This window comes from Photinus pyralis, unplaced genomic scaffold (genome assembly GCF_008802855.1).
Source record: "Photinus pyralis isolate 1611_PpyrPB1 unplaced genomic scaffold, Ppyr1.3 Ppyr1.4_LG5, whole genome shotgun sequence".
Classification (NCBI taxonomy): Eukaryota; Metazoa; Arthropoda; class Insecta; order Coleoptera; family Lampyridae; genus Photinus; species Photinus pyralis.
The window spans coordinates 32,895,044-32,912,060 of NW_022170596.1; the positions used below are offsets into that span (position 1 = coordinate 32,895,044).

General features: G+C 37.9%; 3 protein-coding genes across 3 annotated transcripts; 1 reads left to right on the forward strand and 2 right to left on the reverse strand.

The window, feature by feature from the left end:
• Positions 1–2,828: 2,828 nt before the first annotated feature.
• On the reverse strand, positions 2,829–4,200 carry LOC116172137 (the record flags this gene model as incomplete). Its single annotated transcript, XM_031489284.1, is given in 1 exon segment — positions 2,829–4,200. A coding segment is annotated over 1 exon segment (581 nt), but the record flags the coding sequence as incomplete, so codon positions are not given.
• A 7,359-nt stretch (positions 4,201–11,559) lies between these two features.
• Positions 11,560–12,752, reverse strand: LOC116172505 (RNA-binding protein 48). Its single transcript, XM_031489736.1, has 2 exons — positions 12,490–12,752; positions 11,560–12,438 (listed from the first exon to the last, which is right to left on the reverse strand). The coding sequence occupies exons 1-2, from the start codon at positions 12,610–12,612 to the stop codon at positions 11,989–11,991; spliced, it is 573 nt and encodes a 190-aa protein (XP_031345596.1). The 5' UTR covers positions 12,613–12,752; the 3' UTR covers positions 11,560–11,988.
• Positions 12,753–15,244: 2,492 nt separating this feature from the next.
• LOC116172345 (glia maturation factor beta) lies at positions 15,245–16,414 on the forward strand. The gene is made up of 3 exons (XM_031489550.1): positions 15,245–15,444; positions 15,503–15,605; positions 15,659–16,414. Exons 1-3 carry the CDS (start codon positions 15,439–15,441, stop codon positions 15,982–15,984), a joined length of 435 nt encoding a protein of 144 aa, XP_031345410.1. The 5' UTR covers positions 15,245–15,438; the 3' UTR covers positions 15,985–16,414.
• Positions 16,415–17,017: the final 603 nt, after the last annotated feature.

Consider the following 17,017-nt stretch of genomic DNA (forward strand, 5'->3'; position numbering starts at 1 on the left):
TTCCGTTGCGAACTCACGCGTTAACGTTTCGTGAATCTCGAATCGCTGTCTCTTTCTCGTGGTCGCCAGATAGAAGTAGAATTGCGAGTGAACGGGACGCGGAAGTGGGTTACCGTAAAAGAGAATGTCGGTAGCCGCGGACACGATCTCACTGATATGGTTGGGAGTCAAATCTTCATCGCGAATTGCGGCGTGAACGGGGACGTCGGAAGGGCGAGTACCGTCAAAGGAAATGGGTAGCCCCGACACGATCTTCCTGATGGTGGAGTTCAAAATCTTCAAACGCGAATGGGGTGAACGGGACGTCGGAAGGGAGGTTACGTCAAGGAAATGTGGTAGCCCGACACGATTTTTCCTGATGGTGGGACGTAATCTTTCAAACGCGAATTGCTGGGTGAACGGGGACTTCGGAAGGATGGTACCGCTCAAAGGGAAGTAGGTAGCCCCGACACATCTTCCTGATGGTGGAGTCAAATCTTCAAACGCGAATTGCGGCCAGTTATGAACGGGAACGTCGAAGTGCGGTACCGTAAAAGGATTGGTTAGCCCGCGACACGGATCTCATGTATGTGGAGTCACATCTTCAACGCGAATTGCGCGGTGAAGGGGGACCCGAAGGGAGGTCACCGTTCAAAAGGAAATCGTACGGTAGCCCCGACACGATCTTCCTAGATGGTGGAGTCAAATCTTTCAAACGCGAAATTGCGGCGTGAACGGGACGTTCGGAGGACCCGTACCACCGTCAAAGGGACATGGTGGTAGCCCCGACACGATCGTTCCTGATGGCTGTCAGTCAAATCTTCAAACGCGAATGTGCGCGAGGTGAACGGGACGTCGACAGTGGTACGTCAAAAGGAAAATCGGTTGGTAGCCCGCCGACACGATCTGTCCCTGATGGTTGGAGTCAAATCCTTCAAACGCGAGACTCTGCCGGATCGTGAACGGACGTTCAGGGAATGAGGGTACCGTAAAAGGGAATGTTCTGGTAGCCCGCGACAACGATCTCACTGATGGTTTGGAGTCAAATCTTCAAAACGCCGAATGCTGGGATTGAACTGGGACGTCGGAAAGGAGGTACCGTCAAAGGGACATGTGGTAGCCCCCGACACGATCTTCTGATGGTTGGAAGTCAATCTTCCCTGCAAACTTCGAATTTGCGGTTGTGGAACGGACGTCGGAAGTGAGCGGTTACCGTAAAAGGAATGTGGTAGCCGCGACACGGATTCTCACTGATGGTGAGAGTTCAAATCTTTCAAACGCGAAGTTGCTGTGTGAACGGGACGTCGGAAGGACGGTTACCGTCAAAGGGAATGTGGTAGCCCCGGACACGATCTTCCTGAATGGTGAGTCAATCTTTCAAACGCTAATTTGGCGGGTGAACGGGCACGTCGGAAGGTGGGTACCGTAAACAGGAATGTAGTAGCCCAGCGACCGATCTCCTGATGGTGGTGTCAAATTTTCCAATCGCCGATTGCGGTGCGAACGGGACGTCGGCAAGGGGTTACCGTCAAAGGAAAATGTCGAGTAGCCCCGCGACACGATCTTTCCTGATGGTTGGAGTCAACATCTTCTTCAAACGCCGGAATTGCGGATGTGAACCGAACGTCGGAAGTGCGGTACCGTCAAAGGAATGTGCTAAGCCCGCGACACGATCTTCCTGATGGTGAGAGTCAAATCTTTAAAGGCGAAATTGCGGGTGCACGAGGAATGTGGGAGCGGTTAGTGAATGTAGTATCCTATCGACAAGAGATCTGTTATTGATGGTTGAATCGAAAGTGGCTAATAGCAGATAGCTGATCTAGCCACACAAAAATGCGCTGAAGGTTACCCTTCGATCTCAAAAACGAGGAACTTTTGGCTAATTTTTTCTATTACAGAATTGAACTAGAACGGAAAAAGTAACAACTTGCAACTTATTTTCATTAAACGTGAAATATATAAAATGAGATAAAATTCCGGTAGCTAATTTATTTGTTGCCAGCCACCTAGTCCAGATTGCGTGGAGTCTAGGTCTCTATTCGAACGTGTTATTAATTTAGAATATAGATACCGAACAGTTGAGCGTTTATAGGCACCTCCGATGAGCCGCTATTAATTAAAGAACGTTTTAATTTTGGCTCATGCGCAACGACACGCCGCCGCATAATGCGATTTTCCTACATGATTCCCTTCCCAAATTGGACGAAAACAAACCACTTGAAAAATAGGTAAGACACGAGAGGAGCCATCTTGTTGCGTAATAGGTATATTAGAAGATTTTGTTGCATTCGCTCTCGCTGTACTTAGAGGTGAGGTAAAAGGCGCCCGAAGTTGACTACTTCTCGAAGACGCGCGCGCGCCTCGCAAAAGGTCGTTAATTTCGCCCCTATGACAAAAACAAAATTCCGCCACGCAGGAGTTGTGCGCGTTTACAACATCTTTCCGACGACACCAATTTCAAAAGAATCGGACCAAAACTGTAGTAGAAGATAGAAAAAAACTGAAAAACCTTCACGTTAGTATACTACGCTCGAGGATGACGCCCAGATGTCGCCAACCCCACATCATGTAGCCATGTCCCTAAGGTTGACAAATTCCACGGTCCTGTAGATACACGTACGCCCGTTGCCTTTCTACAAGGGTTCTTCTACGCGCCCACATTTGCTGCCAGCCAGCCAGCCAGCCAGCCAGCCAGCCAGCCAGCCAGCCGGCCAGCCAGCCAGCCAGCCAAAGTGAGATTAAAAGCTACTTTTTACAAAAAAAATTTTTTGCAAAAATGCGCTAAAAATTACATCTCGAAAAATTAGAGCGATGCCAACTATGCATTATACGTATCATTAATTCAGAGTTCCTCTTTTAGACGCAACAACTCCTGCCGAATATCGTCGTCACGTAATCCACGAATAAATTGTGTCCGCAAATGTGTCTCGATGGTCGATTTTCCACAATCGGTACATGTAAAAGAGCAATTGATGGAGAGGCGTTTCAATTCTTCAATAAACTTCATGATAGACTCACCCTCATTCTGTATTCGCACTGCGAAGCGATGTTGCTGTGCAAATACGTTCGGCTTCGGGCTCAAATGTGTCCTCAACAAGTTAATTAATACGTCGTAGGTTTTTGCCTTTGGCTTTTCCAGAACTGTCAAATTTGTGAGCGTTTGGAATACTGACGGCGGAATAAGTTCAAGCAGCATTCCCACCTTTTCCTTATCCTCTGCGATTTCTTTTCTTTCTAAATAGTTTTCTAATCGATCGATAAAGTTTTCCATCGTTTCGTTTGTCTCATCGTAGGAGTGAAAATGTACCTTCCGTTTTGGAATTGCATTTCCTGTTCCCGTGCAATTTCGTTGCGTTTCATGTAAATCTTGTAAAACATTACAAATTCGGTCCAAAACGTTCTCGAGTTTTGATCCCATCCTCGTCGCCATTTTTATATATTCACGTTTAATGAAATAAGTTGCAAGTTGTTACTTTTTCGTTCTATTCAATTCGTAATAAAAAAATTACATCTCGAAAAATTAGAGCGATGCCAACTATGCATTATACGTATCATTAATTCAGAGACATAACACTCACTCGGATGGCCGATTTGAATTCTCCAAATTCAGTAGTTCATTACTGTCCATTGTTTCCTGGAGTTTCAGGTCAGTTGCAAAAGGTCTGCGATAACGGAATAAATCGAACGACCTTGCAACTTTTAATGCTCGTTTTAAAACAGGGAACGTAGAGAAAATAAAATCAATTATTAACTCATTATCGGATCGGAAATCAACAAATGTTCCTTTTCCTTCCTCCTCTAATCGGAGCGATCTTTTGAATGCTGCAGAAATCACTGCAATATCTGGACGGAAACGCTTGCAATCGGCGACGGATTAATTACCTACGTCCACGGCGACGGCGGCTAAAACAGAACTATAGAAATTATGTCTATTACCTGTAGTTTGCATCTTCCCAGCACAAATACTTTGGGCTCAACACTCGTAACGAAGCGATACCGGGCGGTTATACACACGGTCGTCAAAAAAACCCAGGTGGAAACTAGCTACTTCGTTACACCCTTGTTATTTATTTTTTTTTTAAATTATCTTAATTCTACGTCAAGATGAAGTAGGTACTAAGTTTGTACGAATATAATTTCAGTGGCTACTTTTTTATGCTAAAGTTATAATTCTCCCTTGACCATAGGACACAAAATCACTATCTCCCTTCCAGCAATTCACAATCTTAATAATATTTTTTGCGCGATCGGTCATTTCTGACTATTTACCATGTGTGTTTCCATGACAGTAAGTGGAATTTACCAGTTGCTATGATTACGACGACGCCAAAATTACTTACCGATCTAAAAACAGAACAGCAAAAATACTTACCGACGCCTTTTTAAAAACAATCAGTTCAATGTTAACAGTCTTACATTACATTTAATCTTTAATTATTGTTACATTAAACGTACAATTTGTGCTGATGTTTCCTATAGAAAGAACACGTTCTTCATTTAAACCTGAAGCAATAGAGATCAACGTGTTTGAAGATGTGCTTTCGTTTTTTTTAATACATTCCAATTACAATTTTGTTCTGTAAAATCTTCGACATACCATTCGGCCACCGGCGAATACCTCGCTCATATAGTCATAACGGAAGTGCAAAGCTAGCAAACTACATCAGACACATGCACAAGAAATTATTAATTTCAGTTTTGACAAATAAAGTGGTTACCTAGTGATGTACACCATACCACTTCGATCATTTCGATTTATTCTGCTCGTTAATTACTTAGTGCATATTTATATTGGTTGCATAATTTTAATTTCGATCGCGCAAAAAATGTTATAAGCACGTCGAACGTTAAGGGTTACCGTTCTCAGACAATAATTGGAGTCGTCGCTCCGCTCCTCCTCCAAACAATTGTCTTCGAACGGTAAAAATCCCTTACCGTTCTCCATACTTAATATACTATTTTTTGCGATTTTTTCAAAACTATTGAAGATCGATCGGAGCACAAAACGGATAGGTACGCAATGATATGTTCGTGCTCGTTCTCTCAAAAGTGAACGAGCCATGAACGAGCATTACCCATAGACATATGAGTATTCCTATGGCAAGAACGTTAAAAATACCTTTTTGTGCAATTGGACGCGAAACAACAACTTCGCGTTCGCCATGGCGGCCGCGAAATTCACTTTCGCGGCCGCTGTCATAGCGACGGCCGTTAAAGTAAGACAATGTCACATATATTTTGACAATCAGCATGTAGGCAATTACAAATCTTTTGGATAAATGTTAATATTAAGCCTACAGTTCGTATTGTTACTTATACTTACTCCTGAAATAAAGTCTAAAGTGTTAGAAGCATTATACTTTGAAACTGTAACATTTTGATTTTCATTAGAACTCAAACTGACAGGTACACTTGAAGTCCTTGTAGCATTTTTCGTACTGCCGCTTCGATTTTTCAGGTACTAACTCATAACTGCAACACAGCAGAATTCACAACAAGTTTTATTTCCGGAGGAGTTCCGGATATCGAAGAATCACTTTCGGAGTCACACATTTTGACTTCTTTCACGAAAAATTATTCATTGTTTATCTCATTTCCATGGTAAAATGAAAACTGGCCGTCTTTCTATTTGCGAAGAAAATTATTATTTTTGAAATCTCATTTTTATTATTGACGATTCTACGCAATTGCACAAAAAATGTTGTGTATACCACGGCCGCGTCATTCTTTAACGCCCTCAAAGTTGCCTTGCCTCGGCCGCAAGCGGCCTCGGCGTCAATCTTCTTTTCGGTACGTTAAAGAATGACTTCGCGGCCTAAGTATACAAATAACTATTAACGTCCTTCGTCTATGGCATTACATTAGTGCCTGAATACACTATGCGTTTTAACCGGTCCCGTTTGACCGGACCGTTTTGAACGGAGTACTGCATCCAATAGATTTAAATGCCAGCGTTTACACTTACCCGGTTGCGTTCCGGTCGCCGCAAGCGACCGCAGCTTGCTGCGTTCCAGCTGGATGACCGGATGGCGCGATGATATCAAAATCACGTGCATTTTTATGTAGCGGAGCGTTGAGTGATTCACTCAATGGTAGGAGTTAATCCGTTTGTACCGCTGCGGTTATACAGGGTGGTGACTTGCGTAAAGCATCATAGGGATTTCAATGTAAAATGCATAACATGCGATTATTGGCTCCCCAAACTATTTTAGAGCACGTCATTCAACCGTATTAGTTTTCAATTTTTTTCGTATAAAGACGGAAAATTGAAAAAATAAAACCCGTATCATTTTCAATAATCTGCGATGCCATGGAATTTTCTAAAACAAAAAGATATCCAGTTATCAATTATAAAATTCCATGGCATCACAGATTATTGAAAAGATGGGTTTTATTTTTCCAATTTTCCTTCTTTATTATGCAAAAAATTGAAAACTAATACGGTTGATAGACGTAAGCAATTTTTTTATTCAAAAAACCTTAATACATTTTTGCTCTAAAATAATTTGGGGAGCCAATAATCGCATGTTATGAATTTTACATTGAAATCCCTATGATGCGTTACGCAAGTCACCACCCTGTATAATTTTTTATAATGTTTGATGTTGAAAAGTTCATCGAATGTGTCTAATAATTCATCGACCGATTTAGTTGACGTCCGAAATATTCAAAACATTTATTTTCGTACTTGCGTATATTGTTAAAAAAGATCCAAAACCGATTGCTAGATTCACGCTCCGCAAACAACGGATGTATCCAGTAACGACGCTTTTGGGGCTGTTTTAAGCACTTGAGGGCTTCTAGAGCCAGAGCGCAAACCAGCACTACCTTTGACGACATTACAATTGCTAATAAATAAATAAAAGGATGCGTTTTCCGATGGTGATGTAGACGCACGAAACCTTCCGGTTTAAAACGCATAGTGTATTCATGCACTTACATGTTCGGTTCGGATAATGTACACGCATCCGCAAATCCTGCTCTTCGAAGGATACCCCGCCCACCTACCTCACCCCGCCAGTATTTCGGTAATTGCTATCTAAAGTTGAAAAATTCTCATTGGATACCCTTTATTTATTTATTTATTGTCCCTCTCTTGTTCTGATCCCTCAACAGACTTTCGCCCAATTACTGACTAATTAATTACCTTATTCTCTCATATGTCTATGATTAATTGATTACAATGGTAGATAGACAGAAATCCACCTAAAATTAACAGCGCCACCTTAAAGATCATTAAAAGTTGTTGGTGGAGAAGTGTCATATATTAGTTTTGTCCTAGGTCAAAAGGGCCGGCTCAAGGCAAAAGTAACGTGTAAGCTAGCACTAAAATTTGCGCCTCCGTTCATCTCGCTAAAGACTGAATAATGGGAACTTTTGGGCAAGCATGTTTTTAAAAATGAAAAAAGTTTTCGCCTTAAGGCGAATAGCTTTAGCGCATTTTCCATGAATTTATCAGTAAGTCCGGACTAGGTCATGCAACGGACCGTTTGTGTGTACAAAGGAAAATAAGTTATGACATAAATATTCTTATAAATAAGAAACTTAAGATTGCGTAGTCTGCGAATGCACACACCTGATGTTTAAAATATATGCGATATGTTTGCCTTTACTAGAAGAATCTCTGGCTAAAATTTAAATAAATCTCTATAAATAAGAAAGTTGACATTGCGTAGTTTGTGCATGCGCACATCTGATATGCTTGTCTTTACTAGAAGCATCTGTAGTTAAAATTTTAAAGAAATATCTCCATAAATAAGAAAATTGACATCGCGCAGTGTGCGCATGCGCAGATTAATCGTCAAGATTTTTCTTAGTTCAAGCGCCTTACCTATCGAATGCAAAAAGCACCAACTATATATCTTGAACACTGTAGAAGTAGTTAAGGCCTAGGGCGGACGGACAGACGGACGGAGAAAGTAGCCATTATAGCGCCTCCCAACATGAGTTGAAAAATGCGCTAAAAATACAGGTTGTTAATTACTGTCATCCAGATATTTCAGGGGGTGGTAGCACTCGTGAAAATAAGAACAAAATGCAAATATGCGAGTGGTCTAAAAAGGACGCCATTTTTGTTATACAGGGTGGCAAAAGTTTCAATTTTGTGTTTTCTCTCTTATGTTCTGGGATAATTATTTCAAATTTGATAGATCAATTATTTTTTAGAATCTCTGCAATAAAGTATCAAAATAGTTGGTCGCAATATACAGGGTGTTGCATTTTCTTTGTCACCCGGTATAACGAAAACGACGGCTCTTAGGCCATGCATATATTTGCATTTTTTCTTATTTTGACGAGTATTACCCCCTGAAATATCTGCATGAAATTAATTAACACCCTGTATAGAGTTTCATTTATTACTATCGAACTTCGTACCGCCTATCAGGCAATGTCCCGCTAATTCCAATTTAGCGTAATTGACATTGAACAAAGTTGTACAAAAATGCTACAGAGTTTTCCAAAGGGATAACGCCATTGAGTTAGAAAACTAATGGAGGGAATCAAATGCTTGGCCAGACGTAGACCACGGGAACCAAAAGTGGCCTCTCTCTAACTGTGATTAAAGTACCACACCACTTCCGTTATCATTAGCGTCTCACTTCAGTGGCGTAGAGATATAATTTTCTTTCCACTAATAGGAATAATAACAAAAAAAAACGTATAGAAGGAGTAAAATACATGCTCGTGGTAAAGTAAGCAAAATAGACAAGGATGGGAAAGTATGCAGATTTAATATAATCATTGATTACAAATCTAAATATACATCGATGTGTTCCAGTAGTATAATTAAGGCCAGTTTACTGTAGCCACTACAACTTGACAACTCCCATTAAATTCACTGTGTTGATCAATAGCTACAATTGATTGGTTGGTCTCAGGTTCATTACAACGGCAGAGAGATTCAATAATAATTTATTGTTTATTGGTCTCAAAATGTATCCGCACTCGTAATAGTACATTATATATCAAGGTAGAGAAGTCCACTATTATTGCCTGAGCACCAAGATTACATCTCGAGGCGCTTGCGCCGAGGGGTGTAAGGTGCGACGGCAATAATAGACTTCTCTACCGTGGTATATATACTATTTTTTTCACTACTAGCACTTGAAATCCTCTAAATTAACATATTATATTGATAAGAAAATGAACGGTTGGACAGAATTGTTTGTTTCTTAATTTTACATGTCAATCAAGTACGTAGAAGTACAAGTCAAACAGGCCGTATTTTGGTCTGTCATTTTGATATTTTCAAATAGTAATTTCGTTCGAATTTTTTCAAAATGTGATCATTTTAGGTATGTAATTTCTCTGGAAATGGCGGATGGTGGCAATTATTCATTTTAGAGAACTTGTCTAAACGTTTATTGAGCGAAATTTCGGGTTGTATTTTCTAAAAGTGACAGCGTGACAGTTCTCATTATTGACTACTAGTTAATAATAAAAAATTATTAACCACTTTGAACAAATGCCGAAAAAGCCTACTTTACAAGTGGAAAAAAGGTTAATAATCATGTCATCAGACGCTAGTAGTGAAAAATAGTACATTATATATCAAGGTAGAGAAGTACAGTATTATTGCCTGAGCACCAAGATTCCATCTCGAGGCGCTTGCGCCGAGGGGTGTAAGGTGCGAAGGCAATAATAGACTTCTCTACCGTGGTATATATACTATTTTTTTTACTACTAGCACTTGAAGTTCTCTAAATTAACATATTATATTGATAAGAAAGTGAACGGTTGGACAGAATTTTTTGTTTATTAATTTAACATGTCAATCAAGTACGTGGAAGTACAAGTCAAACAGGCCGTATTTTGTTCTGTCATTGAGATTTTTCAAAGAGTAATTTCGTTGGAATTTTTTCAAAATGTGATAATTTTAGGAATGTAATTTCTCTGGAAATGGCGGCTGGTGGCAATTATTCATTTTATAGGTAGAACTTGTCCAAACGTTTATTGAGCGAAATTTCGGGTTGTGTTTTCTAAAAGTGACAGTTCTCATTATTGACAGTAGTTAATAATGTCTACATTATTAACCACTTTGAACAAATGCCGAGAAAGCCTACTTTACAAGTGGAAAAAAGGTTAATAATCATGTCATCAGACGCTAGTAGTGAAAAAAAAAACTTACACCATATCCATATTATAAACTCACACGTTTAGCTGTAAAAACAAGTTTTGATAGTACCTACTGCATATTTGACGAGATATTTGATGAACATTCTCCGGTGCAACGTTTGGTCGAAATCACAGTCAATGAAGCGTTGTGAGCACAAAAGCAAATTTCGAGAGCTGTTCTTGAGATATATTTACAAATGTTAGGTAACCATTTTGCTCGAAGTACTGGTTCGTTTGGAAAACTAAGAAAGATAGACTAGGTACCTACAACCTCGCCTACAACATGATAAATGACATATTGTCTTACCGATGAAAGGAAATGCCCTGTTTCTTCCCTTTATGAGAAATTTTGCATGATACGCAGCTAATCATTCTCAATTCACAAAATTGCGTGTGATAAAAACACTATGCGGCAGTTAGTTATTTATATAAAATAAACCAGAGCACAAACCGATCCGAAATTATTAAGTACTTTAAAATGGCAAATTTAATAAAATTTGAATTTGGTGAAAAACTGACAGTGGCAGGACCCGCGTTTTCATATGTCAATAATGTCGGCCAAAATGTACCTTCACGGGAACCTATCCACGCGAGTGGCCTCTATCTGTGGCAACTTCCGTCTACAAAAATTCTTACCCCCTCTACCATTATGTTCCCTCCATTAGTTTTCTAACTCAATGGATAACGCGTATGCTATTTATGAATAAGCTTCCCGTGTACGGATTTTTTACCTGTGGTCCATCAGTCATTAAACACGAGTAATTTTTGCGCCCCTTCTTGTCTGCGGCGTAAGCGACGGACGCCTAAAGCCGGTCCTACGGCAAATATTAACGCGAGAAAAAATAATTCGTAAAATCCGATTTGTTCAAAATTTTATCTAAACGCTATCTTCTTAAACCTTTGATTGCCCAACTTTTCTCCCGTTCGACTAAATTTGTATCTCTTGCCCTATTAAGAATGCTCATATAGTAACCTTTTCTTTTATCTCGGACACAGTACTTACCTATGTATTTTATTCTTTATCAAGGAAATACCTCCTGAGTCCTGTAGAGCCAGTCATGGTTTTTGGGACCTACCAATGATAACGTGCGCACCAATACATAACAGGCCTCATATACTCTTGGTCATCTGGCGGCGATATTACGAGAAGACCCCATTAGTTTTTTCCCCTTTGAACTATATATGCTATCTCCAGTTCAGTTTGTTGTGAAGTATTTATACCTAGACATTTCAGACTCTGAAAACGACGTTTTTGAAAGAGAATGGGTGCTAGAAAATACCTGACGTTTCCTTTTTTAAGACAATCTTAACCTTTTTAGCGGGTGCGCTCGCTACTTAAAGAAATGTACCATATCATACCTACACCCTTTTTTTCAAATAATTTCTTTCGTTCTGAGAGTTCCGATGCAGATATAAAAGAGGATATGGATGGCTTAATTAAATGTGTAAAAAAATAGGATCTACTTACACATTTACACCAAGTATTTTATTAAATTATTTACATTGTTTATAAAAAAACCTGAGCTGACAGGATTGTTAAAGACACCTTCTATGTAGGGCACAGCATTGAAGATTTCACTGCTGGCGCGATCTATGTTGTAAAATTTGAATCATAGTATTCCAGGTTGCGAGCTACATGTCTCAGCATCTAAATGGTACAATCTCCCAGACAAAGGTCATCATGCCATCTTAATTCATTAGTTGTTATTGTACTAACAATGGTGTAGTGGTACCTATACACTTACTGTATGTATGCATTTGTGTAAACCAACATTTCGCCTTACTTTCTTTGTAACAAACAACCCAATCCGTGGATGCCATTATTACTATAATAGTAACTAACAAATGTATTTCACAAATAAATTTATTCCCTTTCCTTCCTTAATACAATTCTTAATCTTCCTTAAATGCAGCTCCATACTTCCTCTTCTTCTTCAACTGAGATTTGGTAGTATTAATATAATCGTCCAGTTCAACCTTATGTTCACTTTGATTAGGCCACACATTCTGTTTTTCAAGTCTATTTCTAACATCTTTTAACCGATGTTGTAATTTGGCTCGTGTATCTTCTATGGTTTCATATTCAGGTGCGTAGCAAACGTGTAAAATACCTCCATAAAATGATTTATTATCTAAAAGACGTTTAGCAACACGAGCCGATTGAATGCGTTCAAAATGGACATGATAGCATTCAGTAAATATCTCCGTTTTATAACCTGTTACACAATGAAAAGCTTTAATTTTACCGTACTTTAAGCAGGCTGTTTTCAATTCGTTCCTTAGATTGATTTTTGGAACTCCGTATATGAACAAGTGAGAGGATTCCGAGGTGATTGTGTACACCTACATGTTCACAAAGATAACTTATGTTTCTCCTTTTATGTACTCACGTACCTTCACTGCCACCAGCTTTCTTCCTTGTCTGTAAGCAGGCCGACTTTCGCATAACTGTTGTTGCTTATGATGTTCTTCTTCTTTCAAAATCGTGCTCGTACTTGATCCTTCCATTATGAACATACAGTTTTGTCAGCACATACCTTTACGCAACATCTTTTAAATCGCCTTTGTCGCCTTTCCCTTGAGTTTTGAGCATAAATAAAACACCTTTAAGTGAAGTAAAATTATAACCTCAAAACCAAAACAAATCAAACAGCGTTGTCATTTGTGCAAGCCATATACCGTACCTTACAAATTAAATGGTAAATCTTAACATGACAAAATAACGGCATTCACGAGCGCTCCTAAAATACCGTGTTCGTTAAATTCCGTAATAATTGAAAGTTTCCGCAACATTAATACTAGCGGCGTTCTTCTGTGTTAGTAACTAGGGGTGGGCGATATATCGATATGTATCGATATTTTCCTAATATCGATATGACGATATGGCAAAACATCGACGGTCGATACCTATATCGAATATCGATATAATATCGAATATCGATATATGGAATATCGTTCGTCAATATCGACATCGAAATATCGAATAGCGATGTGTAGAACTTCGATATGCTAATGTTGCATAATAAATATCGAGTACCGATATACGTTTTGCCGCATTTTCATGCTATTATTCTTTACATAAGAATGAAACAAGTTTAAAAAAAACTTTACAAAAATTGCGTCTATGGCCAATCAAACCCTTGCTTTGCTTTGCCCAAGTGTTTAACGCCTGTGATGTGGGGTCAGTGGGGTGTCTAATTAACTAATTTAACCATCCACGATATCGACACAATATAGCAGTGTATTGTCCTTGTTTATCTGCTTAATAGTTATAATTTATAACAATATAGCAGTGTATTGTCCTTGTTTATCTGCTTAATAACTATAATTTATAACTATTAAGCAGATAAACAAGGACAATACACTGCTATATTGTGTCGATATCGTGGGTGGTTAAATTAGTTAATAAAGACACCCCACATCACAGGCGTTAAACACTTGGGTAAAGCAAAGCAAGGGTTTGATTTGACCACAGACGCAATTTTTGTAATGTTTTTTTAACTTGTTTCATATATCGATATTCGATATTATATCGATATTCGATATATCGATATTCGATATTATATCGATATTCGATATATCGATATTTGATATATCGATATACAGGGCGTTTCAAAAAGAATCATCCGATTTTAAAAATTTATTGCTATTCATCTATAAGTCCGATTTGATAGAACAATGTACTGTTAGTAAGAGGAAGCTCTTGAGTTTCGCGTGGTTTCCGCTAGGTAGCAGTAGCGCGCTTCTGTCAACGCCCAGCTCAGTTATTGTCAAAATGCTAGCTAACATATGCCGTGCATCTCAAGGGGGCCATATTGAGCACCTGTAAATGGTGTATAAAAAAACTTTATTAAGTAGTTATCCTTTAATATAAAATTAACCTCATGTCCATATTATTATTAGTATTGAAATTATAAACCTACAAAATCGGATGATTCTTTTTGAAACGCCCTGTATATTGATTTCAATAGAGTATCAAATATCGATATTTAAAACGCAATATCGCCCATAGTAACTTACGAATACGTTTACGCCATACTGTATAAATACTGATATATACAGGGAATTTTTCTTAAATGTATGCATATGGGCTATGTATTCTTTTAAAAAAACGGATCAAATACATGAAATAAATGACTATATAATAAGCAACCAACTCTACACGAATTTGTTTTAAATGATAATCTGATGGATCTGCTATAGAAACAGTAACTTGATTATTCATGGTCAAATTAGGGTTAGCTATTATCATTGAATTTAGTTATAAATTCAATGCTATTATCATTGAATTTATAATTCGGAGATAAATAAATACACAAGAGCTTGATTTTTAATCGGATAATTTTATTTTTACACGAATGTTTTATGCAACGGAAAAATCTAGAGATCAAAAGAGCTGTCGCGATTTTATCATGTGCTTTTGATTGAGAGTTTTTCCAGGAAGCAACAAAATTTGAGTGAATTAAAAAGAAAATTATCCTGATCCTGAATAATTCATAAAACAACAAAAGTCATGGCTATTGCTACTAATAAGAGAAATGTTGAAATTTATTTTGAAATTTGCGGGTAATAAAACATGGAAAAACAGTTTTGTATGCACCTTTTAATTCTGAACAACTTTAAACTCTACAGTTTTTTCTGTACAATGTACAGGAGGGCAGTAGGTATATTGCATAAAACTAATTTCCCATGTTAAATCCCTATGTTCCTACTGACCCACACCACCCGGTATATAAACCTTTGATAAGTAATAATTAACTGTTATAATTTATAAATCAATCTATTTAAGTACCGTTAGAAATTCATTAATACATAATTATACATAAATAAATAACGTAATAAAAACTTACATGACAATATTTAAAATAATCAAATAATTAGTTGATTATGAAATACTGTGTTTATATTAACTAGAATGGTTGCTTTTTAATTTACTTTTAAACTAAGTCCACAGGCAGTAGAATGTAGATATTGGGTTTAGACTTGGTTTTTTCAAATAAAACCTAGAGTGCTACTCACCATAGTTGCACGAGAAAACAAATGTGCTTTTATCTACATGCTACGTATGCGATATTAAATGAGGTTTGGCAACGTAGCATGATCACAGACTATAGAGTACGCTACAGCGTAGCGTACTGTATGTCTATTCTGTGGCATGATGTTGATGTGTTGACTGACGATTGACGAATCGACGTATATAAGTTGACATGAATACAAATTTTTATACCTAATTTTTTTATTCCATTCGTGTTCCTCTAATTATCGCAACTGTATTAGTCATTAACATGATAGCCACAAAGCAGCCACATAGTAGATAACCGTTTTGTCCAGCTCACATGCTTCATGATGGTAAATTTATTTTTATGCCATATATGTATGTATTTATAAGTATGTGGGTCTGTTTCAGTCTAATTCGAATGGAGTCAACATATGCAGTATTGGTGAAGATGTCAAAAAGACTTTGGAGGAATTTCGGTTCAGAAAAGAACAGGATACGACTGCTGTAATATGTAAGCAAGTAAAGTTCGATTACCCTTTTTTCACCACTGTTTTTGCATTTTAGTAAAAGTGGATCGTGAAAAGCAGGAAATTCTAATTGATGACATTATGGAAAGTACAGATATTGAAGGCATACAGGAAGCATTGCCGAGTCACCAACCTCGTTATATCATCGTGTCGTATAAGCACAATCATAGCGACGGTCGTATTTCTTTCCCATTGTGCTTTATATTCTATACACCAAGGGATAGTCATGCTGAACTTCAAATGCTGTATGCCGGCAGCAAGATATCCCTCCAAAAGCAGTGCAGCTTGACACGCTCATATGACATAAGGGAATTGGAGGAGTTAACTGAAGAATGGCTACTGGAGAAATTAGGCAAAAAATGAAGACAATTGCTCAGGCTTTTTACTTGCCATTATTTAAAAAGGTTCCATTGAGCAATTATTTTTTAAATTCAATTATGCTGTGTGATTAAAAACCAAATTTAGTGCATGCTGTTGAACTCTAAAATAAGATGAATTGCCACATGAGCACATACTACAATATGTATGCAACATGATGTACCTTGCTTGTTTGGTTTCTCCAGTCTAAAGCCATCGACTGTATGTTAAGAGTTCAATGGTATTTGCTTTTAGAGAAATATTTATTAATATTTATATTCATAATATATATGATCATTTTTTATTAATTTTGTATTTTTATAAATTTTTAGATATTCGTTTATAGGTATTAATGAAAATACTAATGTTACATTGCTCTCATGTATGTTAGTTTTGGTATATTACAGAAATCAGTTTATTGATGGGGTGACAAGTTTTCGGATGTCTTTTCTTGTACCTGTATCCCTGTATATTCTTTTTTACAACGCTATATGCTTCTACTCAGCTAATCTATGCCGAACTGTAAATAAACCTTACATTATAGTACACTTTATCCACATTTATGTAGAGGAAACTTGCCAGTATAGGTATAACGCTTAGTATAGTTGAATAGTCTCGTAGGAAACGGACGTGATTAAACTGAGTTCCAACTATTTTTAAGGTGTTTTCATTTCTGGAAGTGGTATCAATAGAAGGTTAGAAGCGCAATAAAATTGGTCTCCTGCAAAACGTTGGTTCATAATTTTGTGAACATCTGCATTAAGCTGCGCCGTGAACCGTCAGAGCGCTTGCGTCAAGTCGGTTACCTGTAATTTAGCTTTAGCAGACGGTATGTTTGAATTGTGTTAAAAAGTTTTGCGTTAAGCCGCGAGCAAACTTAAGTTAGCCACCTATAATTTATCGCAGGGTGGATTTTATTGTGTTATTTGAATTCGTGTCGAAAAAATTGCGTGGCCTATGGTAACGTGTAAAATTGCGAATTAGAAACTATTACGTTAAATCCCAACAGAGTGGGAGTTCAAACGCATGAATTAAAGTT

What these genes read in the sequence shown, in the direction of transcription:
- LOC116172505 (XM_031489736.1), bottom strand. Translation starts at nt 12,612, where the DNA reads ATGTTCATAATGGAAGGATCAAGTACGAGCACGATTTTGAAAGAAGAA. An exon ending in GAAAGCTGGTGGCAGTGAAG is followed by an intron (nt 12,439 to 12,489) that starts GTACGTGAGTAC and finishes GTGAACATGTAG; the next exon opens with GTGTACACAATCACCTCGGA.
- LOC116172345 (XM_031489550.1), top strand. An exon ending in GGATACGACTGCTGTAATAT is followed by an intron (nt 15,606 to 15,658) that starts GTAAGCAAGTAA and finishes TTTGCATTTTAG; the next exon opens with TAAAAGTGGATCGTGAAAAG.